Source organism: Myxocyprinus asiaticus, chromosome 5, assembly GCF_019703515.2.
Source record: "Myxocyprinus asiaticus isolate MX2 ecotype Aquarium Trade chromosome 5, UBuf_Myxa_2, whole genome shotgun sequence".
Lineage (NCBI taxonomy): Eukaryota > Metazoa > Chordata > Actinopteri > Cypriniformes > Catostomidae > Myxocyprinus > Myxocyprinus asiaticus.
Window position 1 is genome coordinate 23243959 of NC_059348.1, and position 26250 is coordinate 23270208.

A 26250-nucleotide genomic window follows, 5' to 3' on the forward strand; every position below is an offset into this window, starting at 1 on the left:
AAACCATGACAATGTTTTTTTTTTTTTTTTTTTTTTTGTGGTAATCAACATTGTGCCACAAATGCTGTCGAATTAGTTCAACTTGTATTAAACCCTGAATATTCCTTTAATAATTCGTTTTGTTGGTGTAACTGTGTAATCATGTTGATTCAGACATGTTAAATAATATACACCGATCAGCCACAACATTAAAACCACCTGCCTAATATTATGTTGGTCCCCCTCGTGCTGCCAAAACAGCGCCAACCTGCATCTCAGAATAGCATTCTGAGATTATATTCTTCTCACCACAATTGTACAGAGTGGTTATCCGAGTTACTGTAGACTTTGTCAGTTCGAACCAGTCTGGCCATTTTCTGTTGACCTCTCTCATCAACAAGGTGTTTCAGTCAACAGAACTGCCGCTCACTGGATGTTTTTTGTTTTTGGCACCATTCAGAGTAAATTCTAGAGACTGCTGTGCATAAAAATCACAGGAGATCAGCAGTTATAGAAATACTCAAACCAGCCCATCTGGCACCAACAATCATGCCACGGTCTAAATCACTGAGATCACATTTTTTCCCCATTCTGATGGTTGATGTGAACATTAATTGAAGTTCCTGACCCATATCTGCACGATTTTATGCACTGCACTGCTGCCAGACGATTGGCTGATCAGATAATCGCATGGATGTTTGTTGGTGCCAGATGGGCTGGTTTGAGTATTTCTTTAACTGCTGATCTCCTGGGATTTTCACGCACAACAGTCTCTAGAATTTACTCTGAATGGTGCCAAAAACAAAAAACATCCAGTGAGCGGCAGTTCTGTTGACGGAAACGCCTTGTTTATGAGAGAGGTCAACAGAGAATAGCCAGCATGGTTCGAACTGACAAAGTCTACAGTAACTCGGATAACCACTCTGTACAATTGTGGTGAGAAGAATATAATCTCAATGTTTTTCTGAGATGCGGGTTGGCGCTGTTTTGGCAGCACGAGGGGGACCTACACAATATTAGGCAGGTGGTTTTAATGTTGTGGCTGATCGGTGTATTTGACTTGAATCAAACCAGTTCATTTTGTTGTTACCACATGAAGCACATTTTTAGGTTGACTTTTTTTTTTTTTTTTGCTTAAAATTAAAACTTGTTTTAAGAGAATATATATTGAATTAAGTTTATTTTTCTTACCAAACTGGCACAAAGTCTTTTCTTGTTTAAGCATAAATTAAACAAAATGTAGTGAGGATTAAGTGTAAAACAAGAACACATTTACCAAAGAGGCAATTATCAACTTTCAGATATACAGTATATTCTTAAAAAAACAAGTCATTTATCTACACGATTTTGCTTCTCAAGTTAATTTATCTTGTTTTAAGGATGTTAAGCTATTTCTCTGGAAAACAAGACAAAAATACAGATTAACAAATTTGGAGCAATAATAATTAATGATTCAGCAGTAAACATATGATGAATATACTCATAACTTTAATGCAATCATAACCCTTAAACCTTGACCTCAGACATTTTCTGTACAAACATAGAAAAAAATATTTTGAGAAGGGATTCACACATTCACATCAATGACATCACTGTTCCATACTGAGGATAATGATGACAGGGATGGTTAGTCATGGATTTGCACTGCCATTCTCCATGCTTCTGCAATGAACGAAAGCAGCTCAAAAGGCATTGAACATATTCTTCCAGTCAACTATTTTACTGTAGCTGCATCTCAAGGTTGTATAAACTAGTAGCTTAAAAAAAAAACCTGTTCATTCAGCAGCCAATCACATACAAAACATCTACTGAAGTGCAGACAGGGAGGAAAAGAGAGAGAATGAACATAAAGATAGAGGATTCTCACGTAACTTTTGTAATACATCACACAGTGATCGTAATAACAAGCACATTCTATTCATAGTCACAACGCTCCATCATAGCAGCAAAGCTGCACCTCAACTCAAGGCAGCAAGCTGGGACACACAAGCACTTTTCAGCGTGACATCTAAAACAAAACAAAATAAAGTGGGTCTTTTTTGTCCCTCAGCAAACCCACAGTCCTGAAATATTAACATTGCAAATTTACTACGAGCATTACGTCACTTTTGAGCGGTCACAAAAGAAAAACATTTGAAAACCATGTTCTTCACAGGGATATTCCAGTCTCTAAGATTGGGAGACAGTCCTGATGTGCCATCACTGAGATCTGACAAAACCACAAGGCTGCTGAGCATCACACAGTGCCACAGTGGTGTCAGTGTCATCTTGTTCTCCAGGTAAATATGGAAACAGTACTGTGCTGTTTTCTAGGACTTTTACTTCAAATGAGAACACTGAGATAGAGGAGGCAGAGAACAGATTACTCAAAAATAAAAATTATGTCACTGTTTATTTACCCTCATTTCACTTCCAAAAATCACTTTCTTTCTTCCATGGAACACAAAATGAGAACTTCAGCAGAATGCCTGAGCTGCTCTTTTCCATTAAATGAAAATGGACAGGGATCAGTGGCTGTCAGGCTCCGAAATGTCCTATTCCAAGTCTTCTGAAGCCATACAGTAACTGTGAAGATCCGAATGAAGTGTAAATGTAAAGTTCACCCACATTTTTTTTTTTAACTATCACATTTCCTCACCCTCATTTAATTCCAAACACGTGTGATTTTTTTTCTTCTTCTGCAGAACACAAAAGCAGATATTAGGCAGAACGACCTCAGTCACCATTCAATTTCATTGTATGGAAAATTGACTTCATGACAGCTTCTTCCCCCAAGCAATCAGACTTTTGAACTCTTGATTGCTCACGATACATATATCAGCACTGCACTTTATTAGCCTCAGACTGGACTCACATTTTATACTTCTCTTAATAACACACTGGCAACTGACTACCAACTGACAGCTGAATGTCAACACAACACTTCATATTTATCAATTGTCAGTCCCTAACATTCTGTCTGTCATCTCCTTATGTCTTCCACAGAAGAAAGTCATATACTGTAGGTTTGTATCAACAAGAGGGTGAGTAAATTATGACAGAAGTTTCATTTCTGGGCGAACTCTCTCTTTTAAGTCGTTATTTACTGAAAATCTTGCCATGAACATTTTGCTTTACAGTTGTGGTCCCCATTCATTTTCATAGAATAGAAAAGAGCAACTTGGACACTCTGCTGTAAGCATGTCCTTGAAAGAATGTGATTCGGTTTCAAAAGACATGAGGCTGAGTAAATGATGACAGAATTTTCATTTTTGGGTGAACTATCCCTTTAAAAGAAAGGAGAAGGAAAAATAAGTCATTGTCTTTGAATGCAACAGACTGGACAAACACTTCACAGAAGGGTTACTACGTAGGGAGCAAGACAAAGGGCAACAGAGAGCATGACGTCACTGCTCGGAACCTTCCTCCTGCTCTTCCTCTTCAAAAGACAGAGCTCCCGAGGTATCAGAGATGCTTCTGCAGTGTCTGTACCAGCGGATGACTTCCTGAAAGACATTGTCCTCCCCTTCCTCCTCTCTTCCATCCTCCTCCTCCTCAGGTGAGAGGCCGAACTCGGAGTAGGAGGTGGAGTAGTAGCAGGAGTCTCCTTTGCTCCACAAAGGCCTGCGTTCTCGTTTGTGAACACCACAAATGGCCCCGTCTGTCTCCTCTTCTAAAAGTTGCACTTCTTCAGCTCCCTGTGGCACTTCGTCTGAGATGATCGTTTCACCATCGTCAATCTGGGTCATGCACGGTTCCTGCATGCTCCAGTCGGTTTCTGATTGACAGGGTGCGTCATCAAAGGATTGGATTTCAGCATTGTCTGTCTCAGTCTGAATTGGCACTGGGCAGCTTTGATTGGACAATACAGCATCTGAGGGAGGATCAAAGAGTAAGAACACCTAGAAACGCAGATTAGAGAGGACAGAAACGGGGAGAAAGATGGAGACAGGCAGAGAGGATCAAATAAAGAAAATATGATGAGAAGTCAAGACAACTGGAAAACAATGGAAAAAAGCAGAGAAGAAAGAAAAGAGCAAAAGAGAAAAGGTATGATGACGAGACAAATTAAGTCATGTCATGCATTCAAAGGAGGATATAAAATGTGAGGCACTTTTAGGTTGATTTCCCCAAAAATGGTGTAAACACTGTGCCTCGTTGGCACTTTCAAAACCACCAAAAACCAAAATTTCCAAAACCAAGAACCAAAATTTATATCACCTATTCCTCCTATAAAGATCTTCAGACTGCTCTGGAATAGTGTGATGTCTTTTCTAACAGATCATACAACGGATGATCAAAAATGGGAAAAATCCCATAGACATCCATTGATGGAATGTTCAAATGTGCCAATACAACTATTCATCTAATTGTCTGACTTGTAAAACCATCAAGCTTCTAGAACTATTTTAAACATTCCAAGCCAACATCAAAGTTTGTCTTGGCAAACTTATCTAGTAATTTTTACAATTCAGATGGGTGACCCAAGTGGTGCATATATTACACACTTCAGCTTTAACAGAAGACAAAGATGTGCACAGTGACTTCTAAGGAGAAATATACATATGCAGTCCCACTCACCTGAGCTCTGATTTGTGATGATTTGTTCGTCATTGAGAGGAGGATCGTCTTCGAAAGACTCTTCATCCATATCCTCCTCATCTACAGAGGTCCAGGCACGGAGCTTTGCCTCTGCAATGGCAAACTGCTCAGCCACACCTAAATCAGGAATCGTACCAAATAACATGAAGAAATGTAAAAACTCATAATACAGAGGGACATGCAACAACATGAGATGAGAGATTTTTTTTTTCCTTTTCGAATCAGCAGTTGAGAGCGTTGGGTTTTGATCTTGCTCTTTTAAATGCATAAGAGAATCAGCGATTTCTGTAAACCTAAGGCCACCATAACTTAGCACCCTTTTTACTGCACTGTGGCAAACTGATGAAAGCACAACATATAACAGAGTATGAAAGAGAAATGCAGGATCAACAGGTGTAGCAGTGTGACTGTATAATCTAATTTAACACCATCTGCTAAGTCTAAAAGCCTTCAGATGGCCCACAATGGAGAGACTAAAGTTGATTGACACTTTATTATTATTATCATTTATAATAATAATTATTATATTACTATTAATATTATTAATAAACAAGCATTTGCTAAATATGATCATATCACAATAATAACAATAATTGTTAAATAAATTATTGCTATTATTGTTATATTTATAATATTTAGCAAATATTTCTAATTAATTAATAATAAAGATATAATGTTAGTGATTCTTTATTATTAATACATTACAATATAATAATAGTAGTAGTAGTGATAATAATAATTATTATTATTTTTATAACTATCAAACAGTTATTTGCTATTATACTAATCTACAGCTCTCGAGGGCAAGTATTGTCAGATGATGGATTCACAGCTGTCCTAACAGGGTGGAATGAGACACCCACCTGCTGCGAACCGGGCCTCCTGCTCGCCCTCACTGAGATGGGAGTAGGAGTTAAAGTGGGACTGCAGTGTAGCAGATGGAGGGTCTAAGGGCTTAGACCAGCCCTTCCACTCAATCAGATGAGCCACCCGCCCCTGAGCCATGGCCGTGGGTTTGGTCACATGATCCTTCACCACCTGTGAGATGCCTGTTTGGGAAACGAAGAGGACAGTTAGACTGAATCCCAGTATATTAAGCTTTTCTATTACTTAATGTATTAAGCACATGTGTAAATCCTTAGGAATAGGTAAAAGGCCCAATATACTTCCGGAGAAGTTCCTTTTCATTATTCGTTCAGGGGTAAAAAGAAGTTCTAAACAGCCAAGCAACGGTATACTGTTTCCGAACATTCATTCACCCACCACACCACTGTGGGAGGCGTTTAGAAGTACATTTAAATATGAGCACACTACATGTAAAACCTTAAGCAATGTGTTAAACTAAAATGTGTTATCAATGACTTTATGCCTCATTCTATGAGTAGACTTCACATGAGGTCAGTAAAATAAGCTGTTTTAATCACTTGATGATGATTTAAAGTAATATATATGCAGTAGAAAATGTTTAATTTGTCTTGTTCATATTCTGAATTCATGATGCTAATGCGCTAACATGCTATACGCTGCCATTATATGCTTTCGCTGCAGATGGTACATGAGTGAATGGGGACTTAAGAGTATCTGAGAAGATTTGATTCCTTTAGTAGACTAATTAAACAAAAATAAATCGCATGACATAGTCTTGGAAAATATCTCTAAGCGAACGATCATACAGATGTAGGTAAGTTGCACCAGGTCGCTAATAACTCTACACACCGATGTGTTCATGTTGACAATGCTGGACGGATTACTTGTGAATTGTAATCAGGTACTGATTACAAATTACATGACAAAAATGCAATCAGTAACAATCTCATAATTACATTTTTGGGGTAATCTAATCCAATTACTTTTGGATTACTTTCAACCGAATTCTGCATGGTTTAATAGTTTGAGTGGTGCTTAAGTCCACAAATTCAGATAAACCAATGCAAATGTAAAAATATTTAAGTTTTCATATTTTCTCCCATTATGTGGATGCAAATATGTTTGAGTTTAACAGGTATTTCTAATTGGAGTTTCTAAAGTTATGGACAGGTTCCCAGGGGCACATGAACACAAATGTGGTCATGCAATTTCGCCATTTTACAAACTCAATCAACATGTAGCAAGAGATCAGACCAATTATATTTGTGAATCAGCATCACAAAAACGTTTCTAAGTTGTCAATACACCAAAACTGCATTCATATACATTTTTTAAGCCGACTAAAAAAGCAATTTAAGAAACTACAAGAAACTTTGCTGCGCTAATCCAACTGAATATGAAATGAAGTGTATTTGTGCATTTTGATGTGTTTGATGGACAAAACCCTTTCAAAGACATTGTGACATGGTTATATTACACAGAGAGATCATTTAAATAATAATTGAAAAAATGTGTTTGAGTTGGTTAGATTTGCAATGTAAAGTTAAAAACAAACATACAAACATTCCTCCAAATGCTGCTTTAGATTTGATGTAGAATCCTTCGTAGTTGACAGGATATTAACTTTTGGAAGGCATAGTTTAAATTAAACAGTGATGTTTTTGCCTCGTGTCTTCTGAAAAATGAAATTATCTCTATAGATCCAGTGGTTAGATGCTGAGGTAGACTGCTCCATCTTCATCTGATTGGCTAGTAGGGAGTAACAGTTTTGAGTGCAATACACACAACCCTCCCCCTCTCTTCTGAAAACTCTCAAAGACTTACTGAACGTATATAAATGGTGTGCTGAGATTTAGAATGAAAAATTTAAATGATTGAAAAAAAGAGAATGATTAGAACGATCAATAAATTATCAACAATTTACTGCCATTGCTTTGTCAATATATAACCATGTAATCTATAAAATGTCCAATTACAAGTATTTTAAAATGTAATTTAATCCAATTACAAGTACTCGTACAAGTACATAATCCATATTACATGTAATCCGTTACTTCCCAGCACTGCATGTTGACTGAATTTGACTCACTAAACAACATAAACAGAACTTGCTGTCGGCATCAAGGTAGGTGGAGTCTTTACCATTAAATGATGATCTGGCCAGAGCTGCAATTTCCTGGATGCTAAGGGCTTTTCTCGTCTTGGGGAGCATATCAGTAGGGTCATCAACCTGAGGAGGCAAGTTCAAAAGACAAAATGTTCTCCTTTTGCACTGAAAATAAAAGCAGTGTTATTATCATATATTGTGTATTTGGACACTTTCTAATTGTCAAACTTTGTGAATCTTGTCCATGGTTAATGTGATGGACTACACCTGTGGTTACTCTACTAGGACACCTGTATGTGAATTCAGTTCTGTTTTCAGATGTCCCTTGGTTTTAAGGGATAGTTCAACCAAAAATTTAAAAACCTCATATTTTACTCGCCCTCAAACCATCCCAGATGTGTTTCACTTTCTTTCTTCTGCTGAACACAAACAAAGATTTTTAGAAGAATATTTAAGCTCTGTAGGTCCAAAAAACACAAAAGCAGCATAAAAGTAATCCATAAGACTCCAGTGGTATAATCAATGTCTTCAGAAGTGATAGGATAGGTGTTGGTGAGAAACAGATAAATATAAATTCTCCTTCCCAGCAGGTGGCGATATGCACTATGAATGTGAATTGCAAAAACAAAAGAATTTGAAAGTGAAAATGGAAATTTATAGTAAAAAAAAAAAAAGGACTTAAAAATGGATCTGTTTCTCACCCACACCTAACATACTGCTTCAGAAGACATGAATGCAACATCTGGAGTCATATGGGATACCTTTATGCTGCTGGTATGTGCTTTTTGGAGCTTAATTTTTTTTCACTTGCATTGTATGGACTTAGAGGTGAGACACTCAAAAAAATCTTCATTTGTGTTCTGCAAAAGAAAGTCGTAAACATCTGGGATGGCATGAGGGGGAGTAAATAATGAGAGAATTTTCATTTTTGGGTTAACTTTCCCTTTAATATATTGTTATCTAATGCAATTTCATATTTTTTCTTCATACACACATGCAATTTCAACTAAAGTAATACATTTATTAGTCCAAATGTGTCCAAAAACTTTGGGACCACTGTACCTTGACAGGAAGGAATTAGCAGCAGTTCAGACATTAGTTTTAGAAATGTCTTTTTTTTTTTTAATCAAACACTAATCACACAAATAATGAGAACAAAGTGGCCCTCTACATCAGCAAGTCCAGAGATTCACTCAACCGTAAAACCAGGCGGAAGGACAAAGACATTAAAAACAACAACAAAGAGCTCAACATGAACTCGATGCCCTATCACCAATTACTTCTCTTACCTTATGACATCTCCAGACAGGTCTCTCTGGCTGTATGACTGGACGCATTATGAAGGTTGAGACATCCAGCTAAGCGAGTACCAATCTACAAGACCTCAACATGAAAGGGTGCAAAGCCAGAGACAGCTCAAGCTCCACCTCAGAAACAGATGCCAAATTCACCAATTAACCAGTTGACAATTCACTCACACTGGTTAGATGAAGACGTTGTCCAAGCATACGGTGGAGATGCTGGCTGCTTAAGTGGTTCTGTGAGAGATCACCCACTCTGATAGCATTAATAATCATATTTGGCCAACCAAGGCTCTTTCTGTGGCTTGTTAATTTGCAAACAGCCTTTGCAGCCATGTCAGATAATATTAGCCCGCAGTCCTCACCATGATAAGAAGTCTAGCCACAGCTAGGGGCTAATGACCTCTGGCATTTGACCTTAATGAGTTACATGATGATCAAAATCTGTATTGACAAGTGACATCCATTGGTTTAAAAAGGGAACTGATGTGTCCAATGAGCAGTGATGTGGCCATTTGTGCTCCTTGTACTGCATATTGTTCAGAAACCCAGATCTACTTTCTATTTTCAATGAATGAGGCAGCGTAAAGGATTTGTAAACCACAAAAACATAAGTAGGCCACTATGTTGGAAATATCAACTCCAGGTGGTTCTGATACGCACATGCCTGACGTCAAAGTCTAGGTTGCAGATAGATATACTCAAGTCAGATTGTCTTTTAAAACTCATAAGAAAAAGCTGCTACTAAAGAAGATCGCAGAGGCACCAGCTGCCAGCCATTTTTGAGGTACAGTATGTGGGTCAAATATTTCTGTGTGATTTGTTGTTGGCTGCCACGCCGGAGGAGAGAGAAGAGACAGACATGGGCAAGAGTGATTGCAATGAGGTCAATTAAGCCAAAGACGGAAGAGAAAGAATGAAAAATCATGAGGCTGTAATTTGCTCAAAAAATCTGAACATGACCCAAAGCCAAAGAAAAATTCTCAGAATGTTAATTAATTTAAGCTCTTAGCAGATGTTCATTAGATGAGTCCTCCTGCGGAGGTTTACAAACTTTGGTGGAATCATGGTCACAGGGTAACACTTTCTATAAGTAGCCCATATTTATAATACATCGTAAAGGCATTATAAATCTTAATGCATTCATAATGTCACATAATACATGGCATAATATGTTACAACTTCTCAAAAACAATTGTTACAACAGATATAACATATTATATTACTTAGCCAATTCATAGTTAGCTTAAAGAGTATAATGCATTATAACAAAATAATAATAACAGAATGGAAGTTAAATGAAAATGCAGAGAACACAACAAATTAAGACATTTTTTTCATCAAGTAATTTTGCCCAACGGTCAGAAAATTAGTCATTTTGTAAAAAAAAAAAAATAATAATAATAATAATAATCTAAATGGATTTTAAAATAGACTTAATTTCCTATTTGCAAAATATAATTTCTTGTTTGAGTAAAAAAGGACCAGGAAATTTTCTTGACAAATTTTGTGAGAATCAACCATTTGTATCAAATTGAGAATGGATTCAAATCTATTTGTACACAATTCATATAACAAGGTTTTTACAAAGTACCCAAAGGTACTTCAAAGAATACTATGGTATACAAAAAAAACAAAAAAAACAAAAAAAACAAAAAAACAAAAAAAAAATGAGAAAGAAAACATGCTATTGCAATGATATGTTTGGGTATTTTGTTGTTAATTCACACAATGCTATTTAGGACAGAAATAACTCAGCTAGGCTTATATGTATTTGTCTTCAACTGAAATGGTATTGAAAACGTATTAGTACACAATCAGTGTGAAGGGGTTAGTACAAACAACTGAAGTCACTCAAAATAGGAGCAATTACCCTTATGAAAATCTACCATCTGCTGCAATGTGCCTCGTTTCGTCAGAGCAAAATGATGCAGTGTCTCTGACGTAGTGTGGCTGTGGATAATAAATATATAAGCATAATTAGCCTTGTAAGGTCAAAAGTATTTCAGCAATCGCAAAAGAAATTTACGTTGCACAGCAGGAAAGGGAGTCCAAATTAGGCCGAGCTCGTGCCACCTGAGCTCAGTTCATGGACAACAACACAGTGCACTTTACACAATATACGAGCCGGTCGTTATAGCAACAGGTAACCTGTGAACCATCTGTCCCGGAGCATCATTAATTCCCATTGACCATGCACAACACGCTGCCACAGATCTGTAAAATGTGGCGCGTGCATCGATTGGATTGCCTTCCCCGTCGCGAGAGCTTTCCAAATAACCGCTTTAATTCCTCATTATACATAACTCGTGCCCTTACATACAGAACAGTGAACTGAAATATCCACACATCTTTTTTTAAGCAGCTAGTGAGAAGATAAAATAACATCTCGCGCCACAGAGAATTTAGTAACAGACGTGTATTGAGGCTAATTGATGGGTATAAGGTGACTGATCAGGCCCTTAAGGATGAATCCTAATTACAGAAGTGAGGATGACGAGGCAGGACACGAGATCTAAAGTATATCAGCGCCCGGAAATGAACTGATTGACGTGCCGATCGTTTTCATAAACAACAGTACAGCAACAGCGCGTTTGTGTCCTAGCAACAGGCGACCGCTGTGATATTATTCACCCATCGTACATGACGGCCTATTGCGCTCTTAACAATAACACATGCAGTACATTCACCAAAAGTATGAACATTGATGCTGTAAATCGCTGCGCATGGTGCACACATACCTTTAGATTTAGCTGGGGTAAAGCGGTCAAAAGCATTGCACATGGATACAGCATTAGTGTTGATGCTGAAGAGAAAAATCCCGAAGCCGTCTTCGGCAGTGAATAACAGACCGCCACCTTTTCTTAAGCATCAGAGAGAGAGAGAGAATAGGGCAGAAATGAGTTCTCCAGTTGAGCCACGAAACACATCGTCCTCACTGCACCGAGCGAGTCTCTCCGACAGCCGCGTCATCCTACCTGTGATGCGCGCGCTCTTAAAGATATAGGAGTCTCGTGCGCGGTACAGAGTCAGTGCCATGAGCGCGACTAAAAGGATGTCAACTTTTATTTTAATTCCCTCCTCAAAGCATTTCCATTCCATGAATCTGGACGCTAATAATGCAGTGACTACCATTGTTTACCGTTTTCAAATAATGGAAAGCATCTGTTAGTGACCCCATATGCTGCTTAGGAACATAAGGCTGCAACAGATTTTCTGAATAAGTGGTTGCCTGGCTCTCTCTCTCTCTCTCTATGTATATCTCATAAATATATATCTCAGATACACATCTAGGATGGCATGAGGGTAAGTAAAAGAGAATTTTCATAAGGGCATTAAAACCTCGGTCTGGCTCCCATATACATAATTACATTTACACACACAGATCAGCCACAACATTAAATCCACCTGCCTAAAATTGTATAGGTCCCCCTCATGTCACAGTGTCAACCCGCATCTCAAAATAGCATTATTTGATTGTACAATTGTGGTGAGAAGAATATAGAGCGGTTATCCGAGTTACTGTAGACATTGTCAGTTCGAAACAGTCTGGCCATTCTCTGTTGACCTCTCTCATCAACAAGGCGTTTCCATCCACAGAACTGCCGCTCACTGGATGTGTTTTGTTTTTGGCACAATTCTAGAGACTGCTGTGTGTGAAAAACCCAGGAGATCAGCAATTATAGAAATACTCAAACCAGCCCATCTGGCATCAACAATTATTCATGCGATTATCTAATCAGCCAATCCTGTGGCAGCAGTGCAGTGCATAAAATCATGCAGATATGGGTCAGGAGCTTCAGTTAATATTCACATCAACCATCAGAATGGGGAAAAATGTGATCTCAGTGATTTGGACCGTGGCATGATTGTTGGTGCCAGACGGGCTGGTTTGAGTATTTCTGTAACTGCTGATCTCCTGGGATTTTCACACACAACAGTCTCTAGAATTTACTCTGAATTGTGCCAAAAACAAAAAACAGCAGTTCTGTGGATGGAAATGCCTTGTTGATAAGTTTGCTGAAAATAGAAGCAGTTGAAAGGGAGGACGTTTCTTTTTTTTTTTTTTTTTTGCTGAGTTTATATATCTTTAAATCAGCAACAATCAGAAGCCATAACTGCAGATGTGCATGTAATGCATGGAAAAAAATGTGCAAGCCAATCTTGTCTCAAGGGTGGGCTGCAGTTTAAAATAACTTACAGTCTTATCGACTGCATCTCCATTCACAATTTGTCCTTAACCACAAGTTGCACAGAGCAGGTTTAAGGAAAAGCACATATAATAATGTGGGAATTAGTAGCACGTATAGTTTTCCATTTAAGCATTTAAGGCAGAAATGTAAAGCAAATAACCTAGATGTTTTATAGTAGTACTAACGATTTTTCAGCACTGAACACCAATTTAAAATATTACATTTTACGCTCTCAATACGAGTCCACCAAATGACTAAATGTATTGAACATAGCTGCGTAGTCAGTTCATCAGCTTCTATTAAATAAAATACTGTTTAAACACTACACAATGTTTACAATGTAAACACCATTAAAGTCCTTATCACATACACATTTTCCTTCTGCCAACCAAGGAAAACATTACTGCCCAAATTATTTCTAGATCTGTATGGCGGCCACGTCTGGTAGAAAGGCTCACTACAGCATGAAAGCACTAAGGTGCAGTACGCCAAATGGAAAGCAGACTACACCGGTTTCCATTTCCAGAGTAGTCAAGGAACACTCCTGCCCCAAGACTTCACATCCCTCAAGCACACTCTATTTAACAACTTGATAGTCTTTTATTATTTGCAATGTTTCATCTCTCCAACATTTCCAGTTTGATGCAAAAGCATTAATTCCTTAAATAATGAGCAAAAAATATTTACAAATTTGTTCAATAAAACTAATCAATGGATCCAAGCACCTTTTACCATCTGGAAGAAAACAAATCTTAAATACAGGGATACTGCCATTTCTGTTGGAAAAAAATAAATGGCATTACATCAGATTTTTTCACTTTTAATGTCTGAAAATAAAACAAAAACAAGAAAACATCTCCATTTATATGTACAGAACGCTCCTGAAATGTGTTTCCACTCTGCAAGTAGAAAAGGCTTTAGGATCATTACTGTCATTTCATCAAGTTGATTTTTCTATATGCTTCAAGTTTTAACGATTTGTCTTTAAAAATCCACCGCAGGCTTGCTCAAGCAGGGCTTCCATGAAGACCCTGATCAGTTCTTCAAGAGAAGCAAGATGCAAAAGTGTGGGGTAAGAGGCAGGACACGGATGGCTTAGTTAGGAAGCATGTTGGACCTTCCCTCCTCTTCCAGCAGCACGAAAGGTCAAAAAGGTCAAAGTTCATCCAGTATCATCCTGAAGTTCAACAGGTCCACCCCTTACTAGAATACACAGGAAGCAAAAAAGGGGGAAATATAGACGCTACTCAAATTTCATCCATCCATTTGAGAATTCAGCAAATACTACGCTCATATACCTTTATCTTTGTGGATTTAAAAACATGAATCCTCTCGCACGCACTTGAAAGAAAACAAATTCCTTATGCAAGAGCTCCAATGTCTGATCTGACGTTACAAACCTAAAGGACATGATCACCATCATACCCTCTACATATAATATATGACGCCACGTCTGGTCTGTCAAACCACGTTGCATATAAATCAATATTAACATGAAAGAGCAGCGTTGGTTTGTACTGTTTTTCAGTTTCTCATAAAATATAAATGATGAATTGTTAGCACGTTTAAGCAGTCCTGCAGAAATCTTTTTTTTTTTTTTACATTTTATTTTGTTTTTGGTGGACATTCGCACAAGAGATATAGAGCAAAAGAAATGACTGAAAAATGATTGTAGTTTGTATCTGTCAAGAGCCACCCTGCTCAGATAAGACTGGCTTCATGAGGATCAAGTTCAACTTGGTTGCCAGATATCCTCCTCTCATTAGTCTTTGGCACTGGTTCCTCTCCAGTGCTACATGGGCCACCGCGGTTCAGGATTAGCTGTTGTTGTCAGACTCATCCTCGGCCTCCCGTAACCAGGTGAAGAAGGCAGTGACAGATTTCAGGGCCACACCCTTTCCAAGCTGCTCCGCAGTGTCTTTACTGGACTCCCATTTGTAGAAGGTCTCCTCTTTGATCACATCCTCATCGTACAGGGCGTCGAAGAACATGCGCAGTAAATCTAGTAAGAGAGAGACAAATAACTCAGCTAAACCTTCAATAACAGGTTTTACTGTGGAGGATTTTTTTAAAGTGTTCTCGCATCTTTTAACCAATGATTTTATGACATTACTCTGAATTTGTGATTATTGGATACGGACGATCTAAATGAATTTGATACAGATTTCATTCACAAATTGCAATTTCTAGAAGATGAAAAAGCTTAGAAACTGAGCATAACTAGACAAATTTCTAATTTTCAAAAGAAATAACAAGACTGTGCATTATAAGTGTTATAACACTACATATATACTACATATTGTAAGTATGATTTTATCATAAGGACCAACGTTTTTGGTGTATGTATATATATATATATATATAGCACTTAAGAGATAAAAAGAGCCACCAACTTGAAGTTTTCTGCCATTTTTTGTTTGTTTGTTTTTCAATTCTGTATTATGGGAAAGTGAAGTGTGGGTGCACACTTAAGAATCTCGCTGTGTGTAGTAGGTCATTCGGGTATTTTTCGCCTGCTGTTTTATGATACTAGACGTATACTAGGCAATTCTACTAAAATACAATTATCCCGAATCTAACACTTCTTGAAAGCTTATTTTTCTGTGATCTTTTCTTATAGTGAAAATATATGAGGGTGCTTTCACACTTGGTTCAATTGCTTGGACCGAACCAGAGTTCGCTTTCTCCCCCCTCCCCCTGCACTCGCTGGTCTCGGTTCACATCGGTCCGAACCGCGGTCCGATCATCGGGAGAACAATCGGCAGTTGTTTACTGTAACTAGAGAAACTTGAGAAATTAAACCATAACAACTGCAATCTTTGAGCATTTATATTGTGCATTAAAGAACTTGATTTGATGAGAAAAATAATGTGCATTTTGCGCAAACATTTTTCATAAAATAAATTCAGCCATACTTGTTTTATATATCAAATCAAGATATCGAATCATGAACCTATCGTAGAATCAGGAGATAACCATATTGTCTCATCCCTAATGGTCTCCCTTTTTTTACTTTGAACACCCATACTAATGCATTTCAGATTTGACAGTTACAGACACTTTATATCAAATCATATGGACATCAATGAGAATATCAAACATTCATTGCTCATTCTTTTTCCACAATGATTCCGACTTTGCTGACAATTTAAATCACTTCAATCGGTGACGTGTTTCAAGCTTGCTTTATTTATAGCCAAAATTTGGAAAGAGAATTTTGGCAAACTTTGTGATTTCAATTGTAAAATGAAAAACATCCAACATTGCTGCGTTGCTCAGCGTGTGGTGCACACACCTGCTAGAACTTGCCACTCACTCACCCAGCGCTGACCGAACTGGTGAAAGCAGAGGTCAAAGTCTGCAGGTTTCAAAGCGTTTTGGATGGTTTTACCTCATCATGTAAGTGTTGCTTTCACAACTGTCACGTCCATTAATGGTGGTTTTCCCCCATTTAAGTGAAAACGACAATGAATAAATATTACATGTTCTTAGGACTGCCAACCCTTCTACATTTTATTTTTGGACTGTGCATTTCAAGTCACAAGATTTTTACAAAGTGTTTGGTCTCCCAAAAATGTGTACATTTGTCACATCCGTATTTCAAGATCATTTCCGTAATGCAAGTTCATTTTCCAATCTTAAATGGATTTTTTTTTTTGTCAAGACTGATTGAACATCAAAAAGGTTCGACATACTGGAAGTGAGTACTTGTTAAATTACAAGTTTTCACTGCAAATGTCACGTCCATAACACTGGAATAGCCATGGAAAGACTTTAAGTGAATCTACACATCTGACTACAGGTGAAATAAAAACAAAAAAAAGGAACTCACTGGCCGGCTGCTCCATCTGCACCATGAGAGCTTGGAGAGCGTAGAGTGCCTGCAGCTCCTTCGATTCATCGGACAGGTATTTGTGCAGCAGCTTAGACCTTAAATTAATCTGCTCCACATCCACTTTGTAGGGGTTCTCACCTTTACAAGTTTATTAATGCACAATGCAATGCAATTAAAACCAGGTACAGGTCAGTAAAAGTTCAGAACTTAAGTCAACAGAAGGTCTAGCAGATTCACTCACATATAATGGAAGATTGACATACAGCCATCATTAAGGCCCGTACAAACTGATTGGAGTTTATTTGCTTCTCTTCCAAGTTGGCCTTTGAAAAGAAAATGCCATTCAGTCCACATCCCACACAGATAACTTGGGTAGCTTTAAAGTAGGATGTTCCGATACACTAAAGTTTGATTAAAGAGCCTTGAACTTTAGTTCAAGCTCATGCACTCACCTCTACCCAGTCATTGATCCTCTGGTTGTTGGCATTATCCTGTAACAACCTGTCCAAATGTTTACTCAGCTCCTCTGCAGTCAGCTCTTTCTTATTGGGCATTTCAGACTCTTCACCCAGGGTAAACTCCATCTTCTGCAAATAGAACATCTTAAGGGTTGGTTCACCCAAATCTCACTCTCATGATGGTCCAAATTTTGATGAATGTTGACTTTGCACTGTCAGTCCCTAACATTCTGCATAACACCTCTTTGTGTGTTCCATGGAAGACAGACATATGAGCTTGGAACAACATGACACTTAAAAAAATCCTTGTGCCCATAAAGACACCGTGCATAATATATATTCAAGAACAAAAGACTGCACTCAGATCACTACAGACTAATACATACTTAAACAGCTTTTAGTACCTTCTCTGTAACAAATTTATTGACATCCTCATCCTCCGGCAGAAAGTCTTTCCAGCAGAGTCCTGCCTCCAACCACACTGCCCCAGCCTTTTTGTGACTCTATATTAAAAAACAATTCAGGAAAAACTCAAACTGTAGAATCCGCAAGTCATTTTTAATAAATATTTAACAGCATTAAACTCACTAGTCCTTTGCAGAGAATGTTAAGTATTTCCACAAGCAGGACGGCAGCTTTTCCCATAGGCAGAAGAGGTTTGGACACCTCCCTGTGAAAAGGATGATTTAAAAAGCTCAGACTGTGTGTACATGTCTTAATTATTTTGCTTGCATGGATTATGGTCTTTGCATTTGGGTATCTGCAACTCTGTTTCAAATTAAACCTCAGAAAGGCACTGTCTAACCTGAAAAGCTGGCCCATGGGGATGCCCCCCTTTTGCAACATGGGTGTGATGATCTCAGCCAAATAGTGCCAAATGTGAGGAATGTCGATGGCCATGTCATCTGCTATTTCCAGAATCTCCTGTAGCCTAGAGTGGGCAATATAAGTCATTAAAACCATGAATGCCGATCTGCATAGACACCACAATGCGGAAATCATTAAGCCTCAAGCATGAACATTAAACCCTTGAAGACAATTTAATGCCTGTTCTATCATGACAGCTGTCATATTTCATATTCTGAAAAACTTTAAAAGTCAACATGAAGCAACATTTGCAACCCATTTTACTACTGTAAAGTGATGCATGAGTAAAACAGGATATTCAGTGAGACAAAAATTAGTGTGGGACATCATAGGGTGCTTCTCAATCAGAAGGCTGCAGCCTCGTTAGGCTGGATATCTCGGTTGCCACATCATCAAGCATCGTCGATGGTGAAGGCCATCTCAATTGTGAGGACCCTTGGAAGGCAGCCTCGTTTTGCAGCCTTCGTTTGTCATATTTTGGAGGATGCATCACGTGCATCCTTCATGACCTTCAATCACCCACAATTATTTGCACATGTACCAAATTATACAAATGTTTTAAAAAAAAAAAAAGAGGGTGGAAAATGAGTTGTGACCGTTTGGAAACATTTTTGACCCTCTCTCCAAGTTTTTATTTGCATTTGCAGCAAATAGAATTTGCAGATTACTAGACCATCTCATTCTAGCACTGAATGCTGAGAAGTCTAGCCTACAGCCTCAGATGGACTGGTCTAGGAAGGACACAGCCTAACTAGGCAGCAGCTTTCCATTTGAGAAGCACCCATTGTGTCCATCTGGAATTGATTGGCTCGCAAAAAGTGGATGTTCCATACTGGAGTTTGCAGTCCTTAATTGCAGTCAGTTAAGAACTACTCCCCACTTAAAACATCATTGGAACACATTGGCTGGTAAACTAAGTGGTCTTGATGATGTAAGCCGGATTACATTTTGATGAATGATTAAAATTTTTTTTTTTTTTTTTTTGCAAATAATTGTAAGGCTGATCCATATAATGATGCTAAGAACAAGTATTAATAAAGTTAATGGGGTCAATTCTGATTTAATGCTGGCTTCCCTGACAACCACTAAAAACCATGCACTATCATCTGTGTTCCTCAGTTCCTCAATTCCATCATTGTTGGTCAGTGGTCCAGAAACGTGGCACAAAACATATGTCATCAGTGCAACAGGAGGTTACAATCTTCACGTGTATATTCCCATGACTGAAATACATAGCGACTGCTGGTGATTAACTTACCCCTTATTGTACTGGTCAGCAGGTAGTATTCCTTCGCTAACGAGCTTCTGAAACAGCTGACCTATGTGCTCTCTAGCGATGGTGCTGCGCTCCAGTGTGGATTCCACACCATTCCGTACGAACACGAAGAGCATAGGTGCACTGTTCAGCTCTTGCACACACTGTAATGCCTCCTATAGACCGTAACATGAGAACAGAGTCAGTGGAAGTAGTCAGTGTGTTAACAGTAGTGTTAAATACACACTTATTTAACAATGGATACTGATCTTAAAACTCTTAAATGTTATACTATTGGATCAATGAGTTGAAAGTAATAAACAATTAAAAGTTCACCCAAAAATGAAAATTAGCTGATAATTTACTCGCCCTCAGGCCATCCAAGATGTACATGACCTTCTTTCTTCATCAGAACAGGATTAAAGATTTTTAGGAAAGTATCCCAGGTTTTTAGCTTCATCCAATGCAAATGAATGGACACCAATTTTTGATGGTCCAAAAAGCATATTTAGGCAGCATCAAAGTAATTCACATGACTCCAGTCGATTAAGTAATGTCTTCTGAAGTTAATCGATACATTTAGGTGAAAAACGAATCGCTAATTAAAATTTAATTAACTATAAAAAAAAATTTTTTTTTAAAAATCACTTTCTGTAAACAATGCCTCCCACTGCTGTCGCGTGACATCGTCACGTTGGCGCGTTCACACGAGAATTCAGAAGTTCGACTCGGTTTACCACAGAGGAACGTACTTAACACGAGAGTTAGGTCAATTCAAACAGCTACAGAGAGCTGGCGGAAGCGCCGCTTTAAAGTTTAAAAATGTTTTAATTAGTGATTTGTTTTTCACACAAACGTATTGATTACCTTCAGAAAACATTACTTAATCGACTGGAGTCATGTGAATTACTTTGATGCTGCCTAAATATGCTTTTTGGACCATCAAAAATTGGTGTCCATTCATTTGCATTGGATGAAGCTAAAAACCTGGGATACTTTCCTAAAAATCTTTAATCCTGTTCTGATGAAGAAAGAAGGTCAGATACATCTTGGATGGCCTGAGGGCGAGTAAATTATTAGCAAATTTGCATTTTTGGGTGAACTATTCCTTTAAAGGTGCACAGTCTGTTTTTGTTCATGTCGTCTTGGCCTTACAGTGACACCTAGTGGTGCGTATTCAGCATCATTTAAACGCAATAGTTTTCAGTTACAGATGCCATTGTAGAAATTCACTATTCACAGTCAGCCATGATTAATTTAATCCAAGAGTGAAAGTGTCCAATAACAGGGCAGTTGAGTAGTATTCGGCTGGTCATGTGATTCTAAAATGGTAGCCCCCATGAGGAGACCCTCTCCATGGAGAACAAAACAGCCTTTGTAAGGTTACTGATATGACTTGAGTCTTTATCTCAAGCGAGTGGTCATGATTTTATCATGTTTCAAAATGGCAATTCATTTCTTTAGTAAAAATGTTGTAATGAGGAAAAAATTACTGAGTGCACCTTTAAAGATTTAAGATTCCTTACTGATCTGCACGAGCAAGGGACTAACGAGTACTCGTTCTGCAACTAACTAGTCGACTAGTAAAACGTTTTCAGAAGTATAGGTCGTTGAAGTTTATATTGTGTATAACCATATAACTTTATGAATAAAACAATTTAATATTATTTAAGGGTTATACTTGTATTTATTTTTTTAATAAATTTTAGATTGAGTGATCGATTGTTTTTTTACTGTTAGAATACTCAACAAAACAATTACAGAAAAATGTCTATTTCTAAGATTTGTATGTAATAGCTCCTCAGTTCCTCAATCCCATCAGCATAGATCAGTGGCCCAGACACGTGGCACAAAATAGAGGTCATCAGCGGAGCATAGTATACTTTAAGAATGACTACTCCTTCAGGATGAAGACTGTCTGAATGTCCATACCTTCATGTCACTGATGTGGAGATACTCTTCAATGATGGATTTGGATTTCTTGTCCAGCTCGTCCTCACTCAGGGCTGGTTTTGTTTGAGCAGGTGGTGGAGGAGGAGGAGGAGCCGCCATGGGTTTCACTGAGAAAAACCAACAAATCCGTAATGGAATAAATTTGTAAACCTCTATTTCTCATATGCTAACAACTCATCTTCTACACTGGTGGTGCAGATGAGGACAGTTCTTCAAGGCTGTTGACTCACCAGTCTCTTTGCTTCTTTCCCGTTCACGACTACCTCTGTCGCGGTTTTCCGTCATGCTGGACACACGGCGTATGGAATCCGGCGGTCCACGGCTGTCACCTCTTCTACGCTCTTCATTTTCACGGCTAAAGCTGCGTTTGGTGAGAGACGGACGAGGTCTGTCCAGGCCTCTTTCCCGGTCCTCACGCCTACTATCGAAGCGCTCGAAACGATCTCTGTCGCCGCGATCTCTGTCGCTTCTGTCCCTACTGGAGCTACTTCTGTGTAGCAGATGCACATGAAAAACAAGAATGGAAAGTCAAAAACAGACACGATAACATTAGAATTACTATCATGTAACACTGAAGTCAACTGTTCTTTGTGCCAAGAGTGCAACAAGAGCTCTTTATAATCTTACCTTTGAGGCACTCTACGATCAGAGTCCAGTGAGGAAGAGGAAGATGAAGAGGGTCCAGACTGCTGCAAAGCAGAGAAGCGGTTGAGTGTGCTAGTGGCAGGTCTTCCCTGGTCTGCAACAGATAAGAGGACAACATTAGACTTGCAATTACCATGAAGAATCAACAAAATTATGACAACAGTTGAGTGCATGACGACCAAAATCTTTCACAGAGTAACAATATAAATATCACGATTGAATATATTAATGCTGGAAACTCAAATGGTTAACTTCTAACCATGCAGCAAAGCCTATTTTTGGATAATCAAGTAAATTAATACGTGCAAACCAGAAGTTGAAATTATTCATAAACAAATGAGAAGTCTTACATCAGTGAAAAAAGCTTCAAATTATCAACCCTATATGACATGAATAAAGAGCTGGGCTTCTGTGTGCTGTGCTTGTTCCAAGTTAAATAAGACTGGGTGACTACTCACCTTGATCTCCAGTGGACTTTGCTCCAGTACCTCCACTGCTCCCTTTGCCCCAGCTGCCCCATGTGCCCTTTCCTCCTGGAGCCAGAAGCTGGTTGTTGAAATCACCAGGCTGCAGTGAGACAAGATGGCAAATGTGGTTAAGCAAGCACATCATTCAAACTTCTGTAGTTTGAAAGTCATGCCATGCAAGCTATTCGCTTTCAAATGCTAAATTATAAATGTCTGGTCTCAAAATTACCTTTGAGATCTTAAAAAAAAAAAAAAAAGGCTTTACCTTTGTAATTTTGCTGAGGCGGCTGGTGTCAATCGGTCTGTTCTTGGTGGTAATAGGCACTATGTTCCAGCCCTCATCCTGTGTTTGGCTACCACGGCCCCCAGAGGAGTGCGGCCCGCCACGGCCCCCTCGACCCTGACTCGAGTCTTTCTTAGACAGCAGTTGTTGCTGTACTTTGATCTGCTCTCTGTGTTCTTCCAGCTCAGCCTCTTTATGGATTTGATCAATGGTCTTAGGACCCTGATCTCCTCTCCTGGGAACCCAGTTGTTCTGTGTGAGACAGTACGCAGACAGTTAAGGAGCAAGAAATAAAAGGACAGGAAGGAGTGAGTGCATAACGAATAAATGTTTTCTTTTGTAGATTAAGGCCGCTTTCACACTACAGCTTCTGGTGCAGACAGGGTCAGTATGCCATCAATTTGTGTGAAAGTTTGCAGTTTGTATAAATGCAATCTGCCCTAAATAACGAAAGTGAACAGTTACTGATGAAATCATTTGAATCTTTGCACGCTCCCTATTACACCTATTGTAGTATGTGTTTCTCATAGCTGCCTGTCTCTGAATAAATGGCCTTCAGAGAGCAGCTTGCATTCTTTGCAACTTTGCAATGCAAACAAGGGGACCAAAATGTGAATAAAACAGATCGAGTCGTTATCTAGCTACAGTGATAAACAGCTGCCGCTAGTACTAATGTTGATACACGCTTCAGACCAGAAAAGTACAATGTGAAAAGAGATCACGAGGCAGGACACAGAATGGAACACTTGTTTGGACCAAGCAATCAAACAATGAGTGAGAACTAGGCATGGGCATTTTAGTTTTGTTTTTTGTGGATTAGAATACTTGACTACAAGTAATCGATTACTTGTAAATTAAAACGCATTAAATAACACAACATGTATGCAAATCTTACATTTTAATAAAATTGACCAAGAATGGTTTCAAAATAAGAACTTCAACAAACTATGCGTTTATTTTGTGAAAAAATTTAATGAACAATGTATTAATAAAATTGGAAAACAAAAAAAGATTTAAAAATAAAAGTAAAAAATACTTACACAGAAACCAATACTGATGGTATTAGAGTAATGCATATACATTAACTCAGACTACATAAAGGCTCAAATATTTTTATCATTTCACATGTAATTATTCAGAAAAACAAGTGGTGGACGTTGGCTTTTTCTAAAATGCATACATTCACAAATACCGGTTTAATCAGCTTCATAGTTCGCTTCGCGTTTTCTTTCCACCAATAAAAGTAGATCCTCATCTGTTGGTTTGCATTACTCCAACAAGAACCAAATACAAAGAGCAGAATTCAATGCGAAGTATTGGTTTGTAATATAACTTGGCTTTGCTTTAGAAGCACAGACGCCATTATTCATAAGATTTGTTAAGCCTAAACGTGAAAAACTCTTGTGCATGTGTGGGTACTGGAGCTGTTATGGTTACAGACAGTGGCCGCATGGTGCTTAGCCAGGTGTCGCAGACTGAAGGTGAACTTTCAATTCAAGTGAAACTGGAGCTTAAACACACAAACTCCAAAATATAACAGAGGAATTTGATCTACCAGACTCATATCCACCAAAAAAAAGTGGCTGTTTGGGAGCATTTAAATGACTGACTGAAGACGGCGGATGTAAATTATGCAGACAGAAGTCATAGAAAGAAACACATCCTACAAATGAGACAGGATGATCCACTAGTTGTTCAACAACAATTTTAGCTGTGGTGATTTTAAAGTGATGAATTAAAAGATGCAACTTTTTGTAATGTTTAAGCATGCTGACAGCTCGCAGTGCACTCCATGTAGTTACTATCAGCAAAGTCTTTCTAGCAAGTCAGTTCACTGGCGGACATATTTGGAACACTCCCGGGAGGCTATTTCCAGTTATGACAGTGCAGCTTCTATCTACTTGAATGGGGGAACACAAAATGTCAAAACCTGTTTGCCAAGCTTTCGTTTAAACAACATATTTCAAATCGGCAGTAAAATCTGACAACACTGGTATCATAAACTGTGCTGATTTACCTCAGATTACACTGAGAAACGCGCATGCTCGACAGGCGATGTCTGTACCTAAAAGGTGATTGGCTCTTTTACCTGTAAGGCGGGACTTCCTTTCTACATCCATTGATTGTTGGGTGCTAGAGCAAAAACTGTTAGATGGTTTCAACTAGGCTACATGCGCACCCACAGTAATCTTGCTTTTACACACATTTGAAGCACTCTGGTTATATTGAAGCACATCACTGAGCTCAGGATGTGCATAAAAGCAGTGTCGTGCCCTAGATTGGAATGTCTGTTATTATATACCTCCTATTTATTTTTTGTGTATTTACCAGCGTCCACATATTCCCCCAAAAAACATCCATTAAGATGTATGATATGCATTTCTTGGAGTGGTGGTGGTGTAGTGGACTAAAGCACTGAACTGGTAAGTAGAAGGTTGCCAGTTCAATCCCCACAGCCATCACCATTGCATCCTTGACCAAGGCACTTAACTTCAGGTTGCTCCAGAGGGATTGTCCCTGTAATAAGGGCACTGTAAGTCGCTTTGGATAAAAGCGTCTGCCAAATGCATAAATGTAAATTTTTTTGCATCAGTGCTGTTGTATAATAAGAAATTGTGCAAATAATCGTAAAATTGGTTAACCGCGATTTTTTCCTCAGACAGTAATCTCACCGTCAAAAACTCACACCGTGGCATCCCAACTCAACACCACACGTACCCACAGCGGCCACAAGTTGACTAAATTGTAACTGCAAGATTTTGTGAGGGGGAAAACGGCGAGTGTAATTCAGCGCTGCTCATGGCAGGGAAATGTGGAAAGAAAAATTAATTTGCAATATTTTAGTAGTGTTTAATACTACAGTTTCTGCACCAGCTAGAGTACTCTATTACTCGTGCACACCCCTAGTGAAAACAGCCAAAATTCTAGAAATTAAAATGCAGAACTTGTCAAATCTCTCATGTGAAAGCTCCATTAGACCCTGTTAATTTACTAAAACACGTTACCTGTCGGAGGTCCAAAACATCCTGAAGCATAAAGCGTATTCTAGAAGACGTCTTCTTTTCTTTAATGATCTTCCCCATCTGGTTGAAGTACTGATCCATACGAGGCTGCACACACACACACACACAAAAGAATGACTTTAAATCTGATTGTGATATAGTATGTGAGATTGTGATTGAGTATAGCAAATGAAAATGGCTGGCAGTAAGGAGAGTGAGACTTTCAAATCACTTATGTCTAAAAGGACACATCCTCTAGAACGCATTTCAAAGTGAAATGGAATCTAGTCCCAAACATAAGTTTCCATTATTTCCAGTAGTGTCGCAAAAAGCACTGAAAAATACCATACCGTTTTCGCAAATCTTGATAAGGGGCACTCTTAGACTTTATTAACCTGTATTGCCAAATAAGCAGTCACAGAAGAATCCCTCTAGCATTTCCATGCCTTTTATAAGC

The 26250-nt window shown here is 38.5% G+C and overlaps 2 protein-coding genes and 2 non-coding genes across 8 annotated transcripts in view; all 4 read right to left on the reverse strand.

The window, feature by feature from the left end:
* Positions 1–1203: 1203 nt before the first annotated feature.
* Positions 1204–12711, reverse strand: fam131aa (family with sequence similarity 131 member Aa). 2 transcript variants are annotated; one of them, XM_051698799.1, is made up of 6 exons: positions 11814–12711; positions 11577–11698; positions 7570–7657; positions 5424–5609; positions 4540–4677; positions 1204–3832 (listed from the first exon to the last, which is right to left on the reverse strand). In XM_051698799.1, the coding sequence occupies exons 1-6, from the start codon at positions 11968–11970 to the stop codon at positions 3366–3368; spliced, it is 1158 nt and encodes a 385-aa protein (XP_051554759.1). In that variant the 5' UTR covers positions 11971–12711; the 3' UTR covers positions 1204–3365. The 2 variants fall into 2 exon arrangements, with proteins under 2 accessions (XP_051554759.1, XP_051554760.1); XM_051698800.1 differs by adding an exon at positions 10709–10788 and having other exon boundaries at positions 11577–12711.
* A 1121-nt stretch (positions 12712–13832) lies between these two features.
* The window catches only part of eif4g1a (eukaryotic translation initiation factor 4 gamma, 1a), a 43858-nt gene continuing 31440 nt past the window's right edge, over positions 13833–26250 (reverse strand). For all 4 annotated transcript variants that reach the window (XM_051697292.1, XM_051697294.1, XM_051697293.1 and 1 more), the window contains 14 exons: positions 25797–25901; positions 22774–23043; positions 22500–22608; positions 22024–22135; positions 21627–21886; positions 21376–21503; positions 19447–19619; positions 18127–18252; positions 17910–17991; positions 17726–17824; positions 17316–17450; positions 17105–17186; positions 16861–17001; positions 13833–15030 (listed from right to left, as the gene is read on the reverse strand). In XM_051697292.1, coding sequence (XP_051553252.1) covers positions 14846–15030; positions 16861–17001; positions 17105–17186; positions 17316–17450; positions 17726–17824; positions 17910–17991; positions 18127–18252; positions 19447–19619; positions 21376–21503; positions 21627–21886; positions 22024–22135; positions 22500–22608; positions 22774–23043; positions 25797–25901 — 2007 coding nt within the window. In that variant the 3' untranslated portion in view covers positions 13833–14845. The remainder of the gene's footprint in view (positions 15031–16860; positions 17002–17104; positions 17187–17315; positions 17451–17725; positions 17825–17909; positions 17992–18126; positions 18253–19446; positions 19620–21375; positions 21504–21626; positions 21887–22023; positions 22136–22499; positions 22609–22773; positions 23044–25796; positions 25902–26250) is intronic.
* Positions 19300–19375, reverse strand: LOC127441731 (small nucleolar RNA SNORD66). The gene has a single exon (XR_007897393.1). It is a non-coding gene; the product is annotated as a small nucleolar RNA SNORD66 (small nucleolar RNA).
* Positions 21241–21316, reverse strand: LOC127441730 (small nucleolar RNA SNORD66). Its single transcript, XR_007897392.1, has one exon. It is a non-coding gene; the product is annotated as a small nucleolar RNA SNORD66 (small nucleolar RNA).

What these genes read in the sequence shown, in the direction of transcription:
- fam131aa (XM_051698799.1), bottom strand. Translation starts at nt 11,970, where the DNA reads ATGGTAGTCACTGCATTATTAGCGTCCAGATTCATGGAATGGAAATGC. An exon ending in GGCCAGATCATCATTTAATG is followed by an intron (nt 5,610 to 7,569) that starts GTAAAGACTCCA and finishes TTTCCCAAACAG; the next exon opens with GCATCTCACAGGTGGTGAAG. An exon ending in GGAGGCCCGGTTCGCAGCAG is followed by an intron (nt 4,678 to 5,423) that starts GTGGGTGTCTCA and finishes TTCCTGATTTAG; the next exon opens with GTGTGGCTGAGCAGTTTGCC.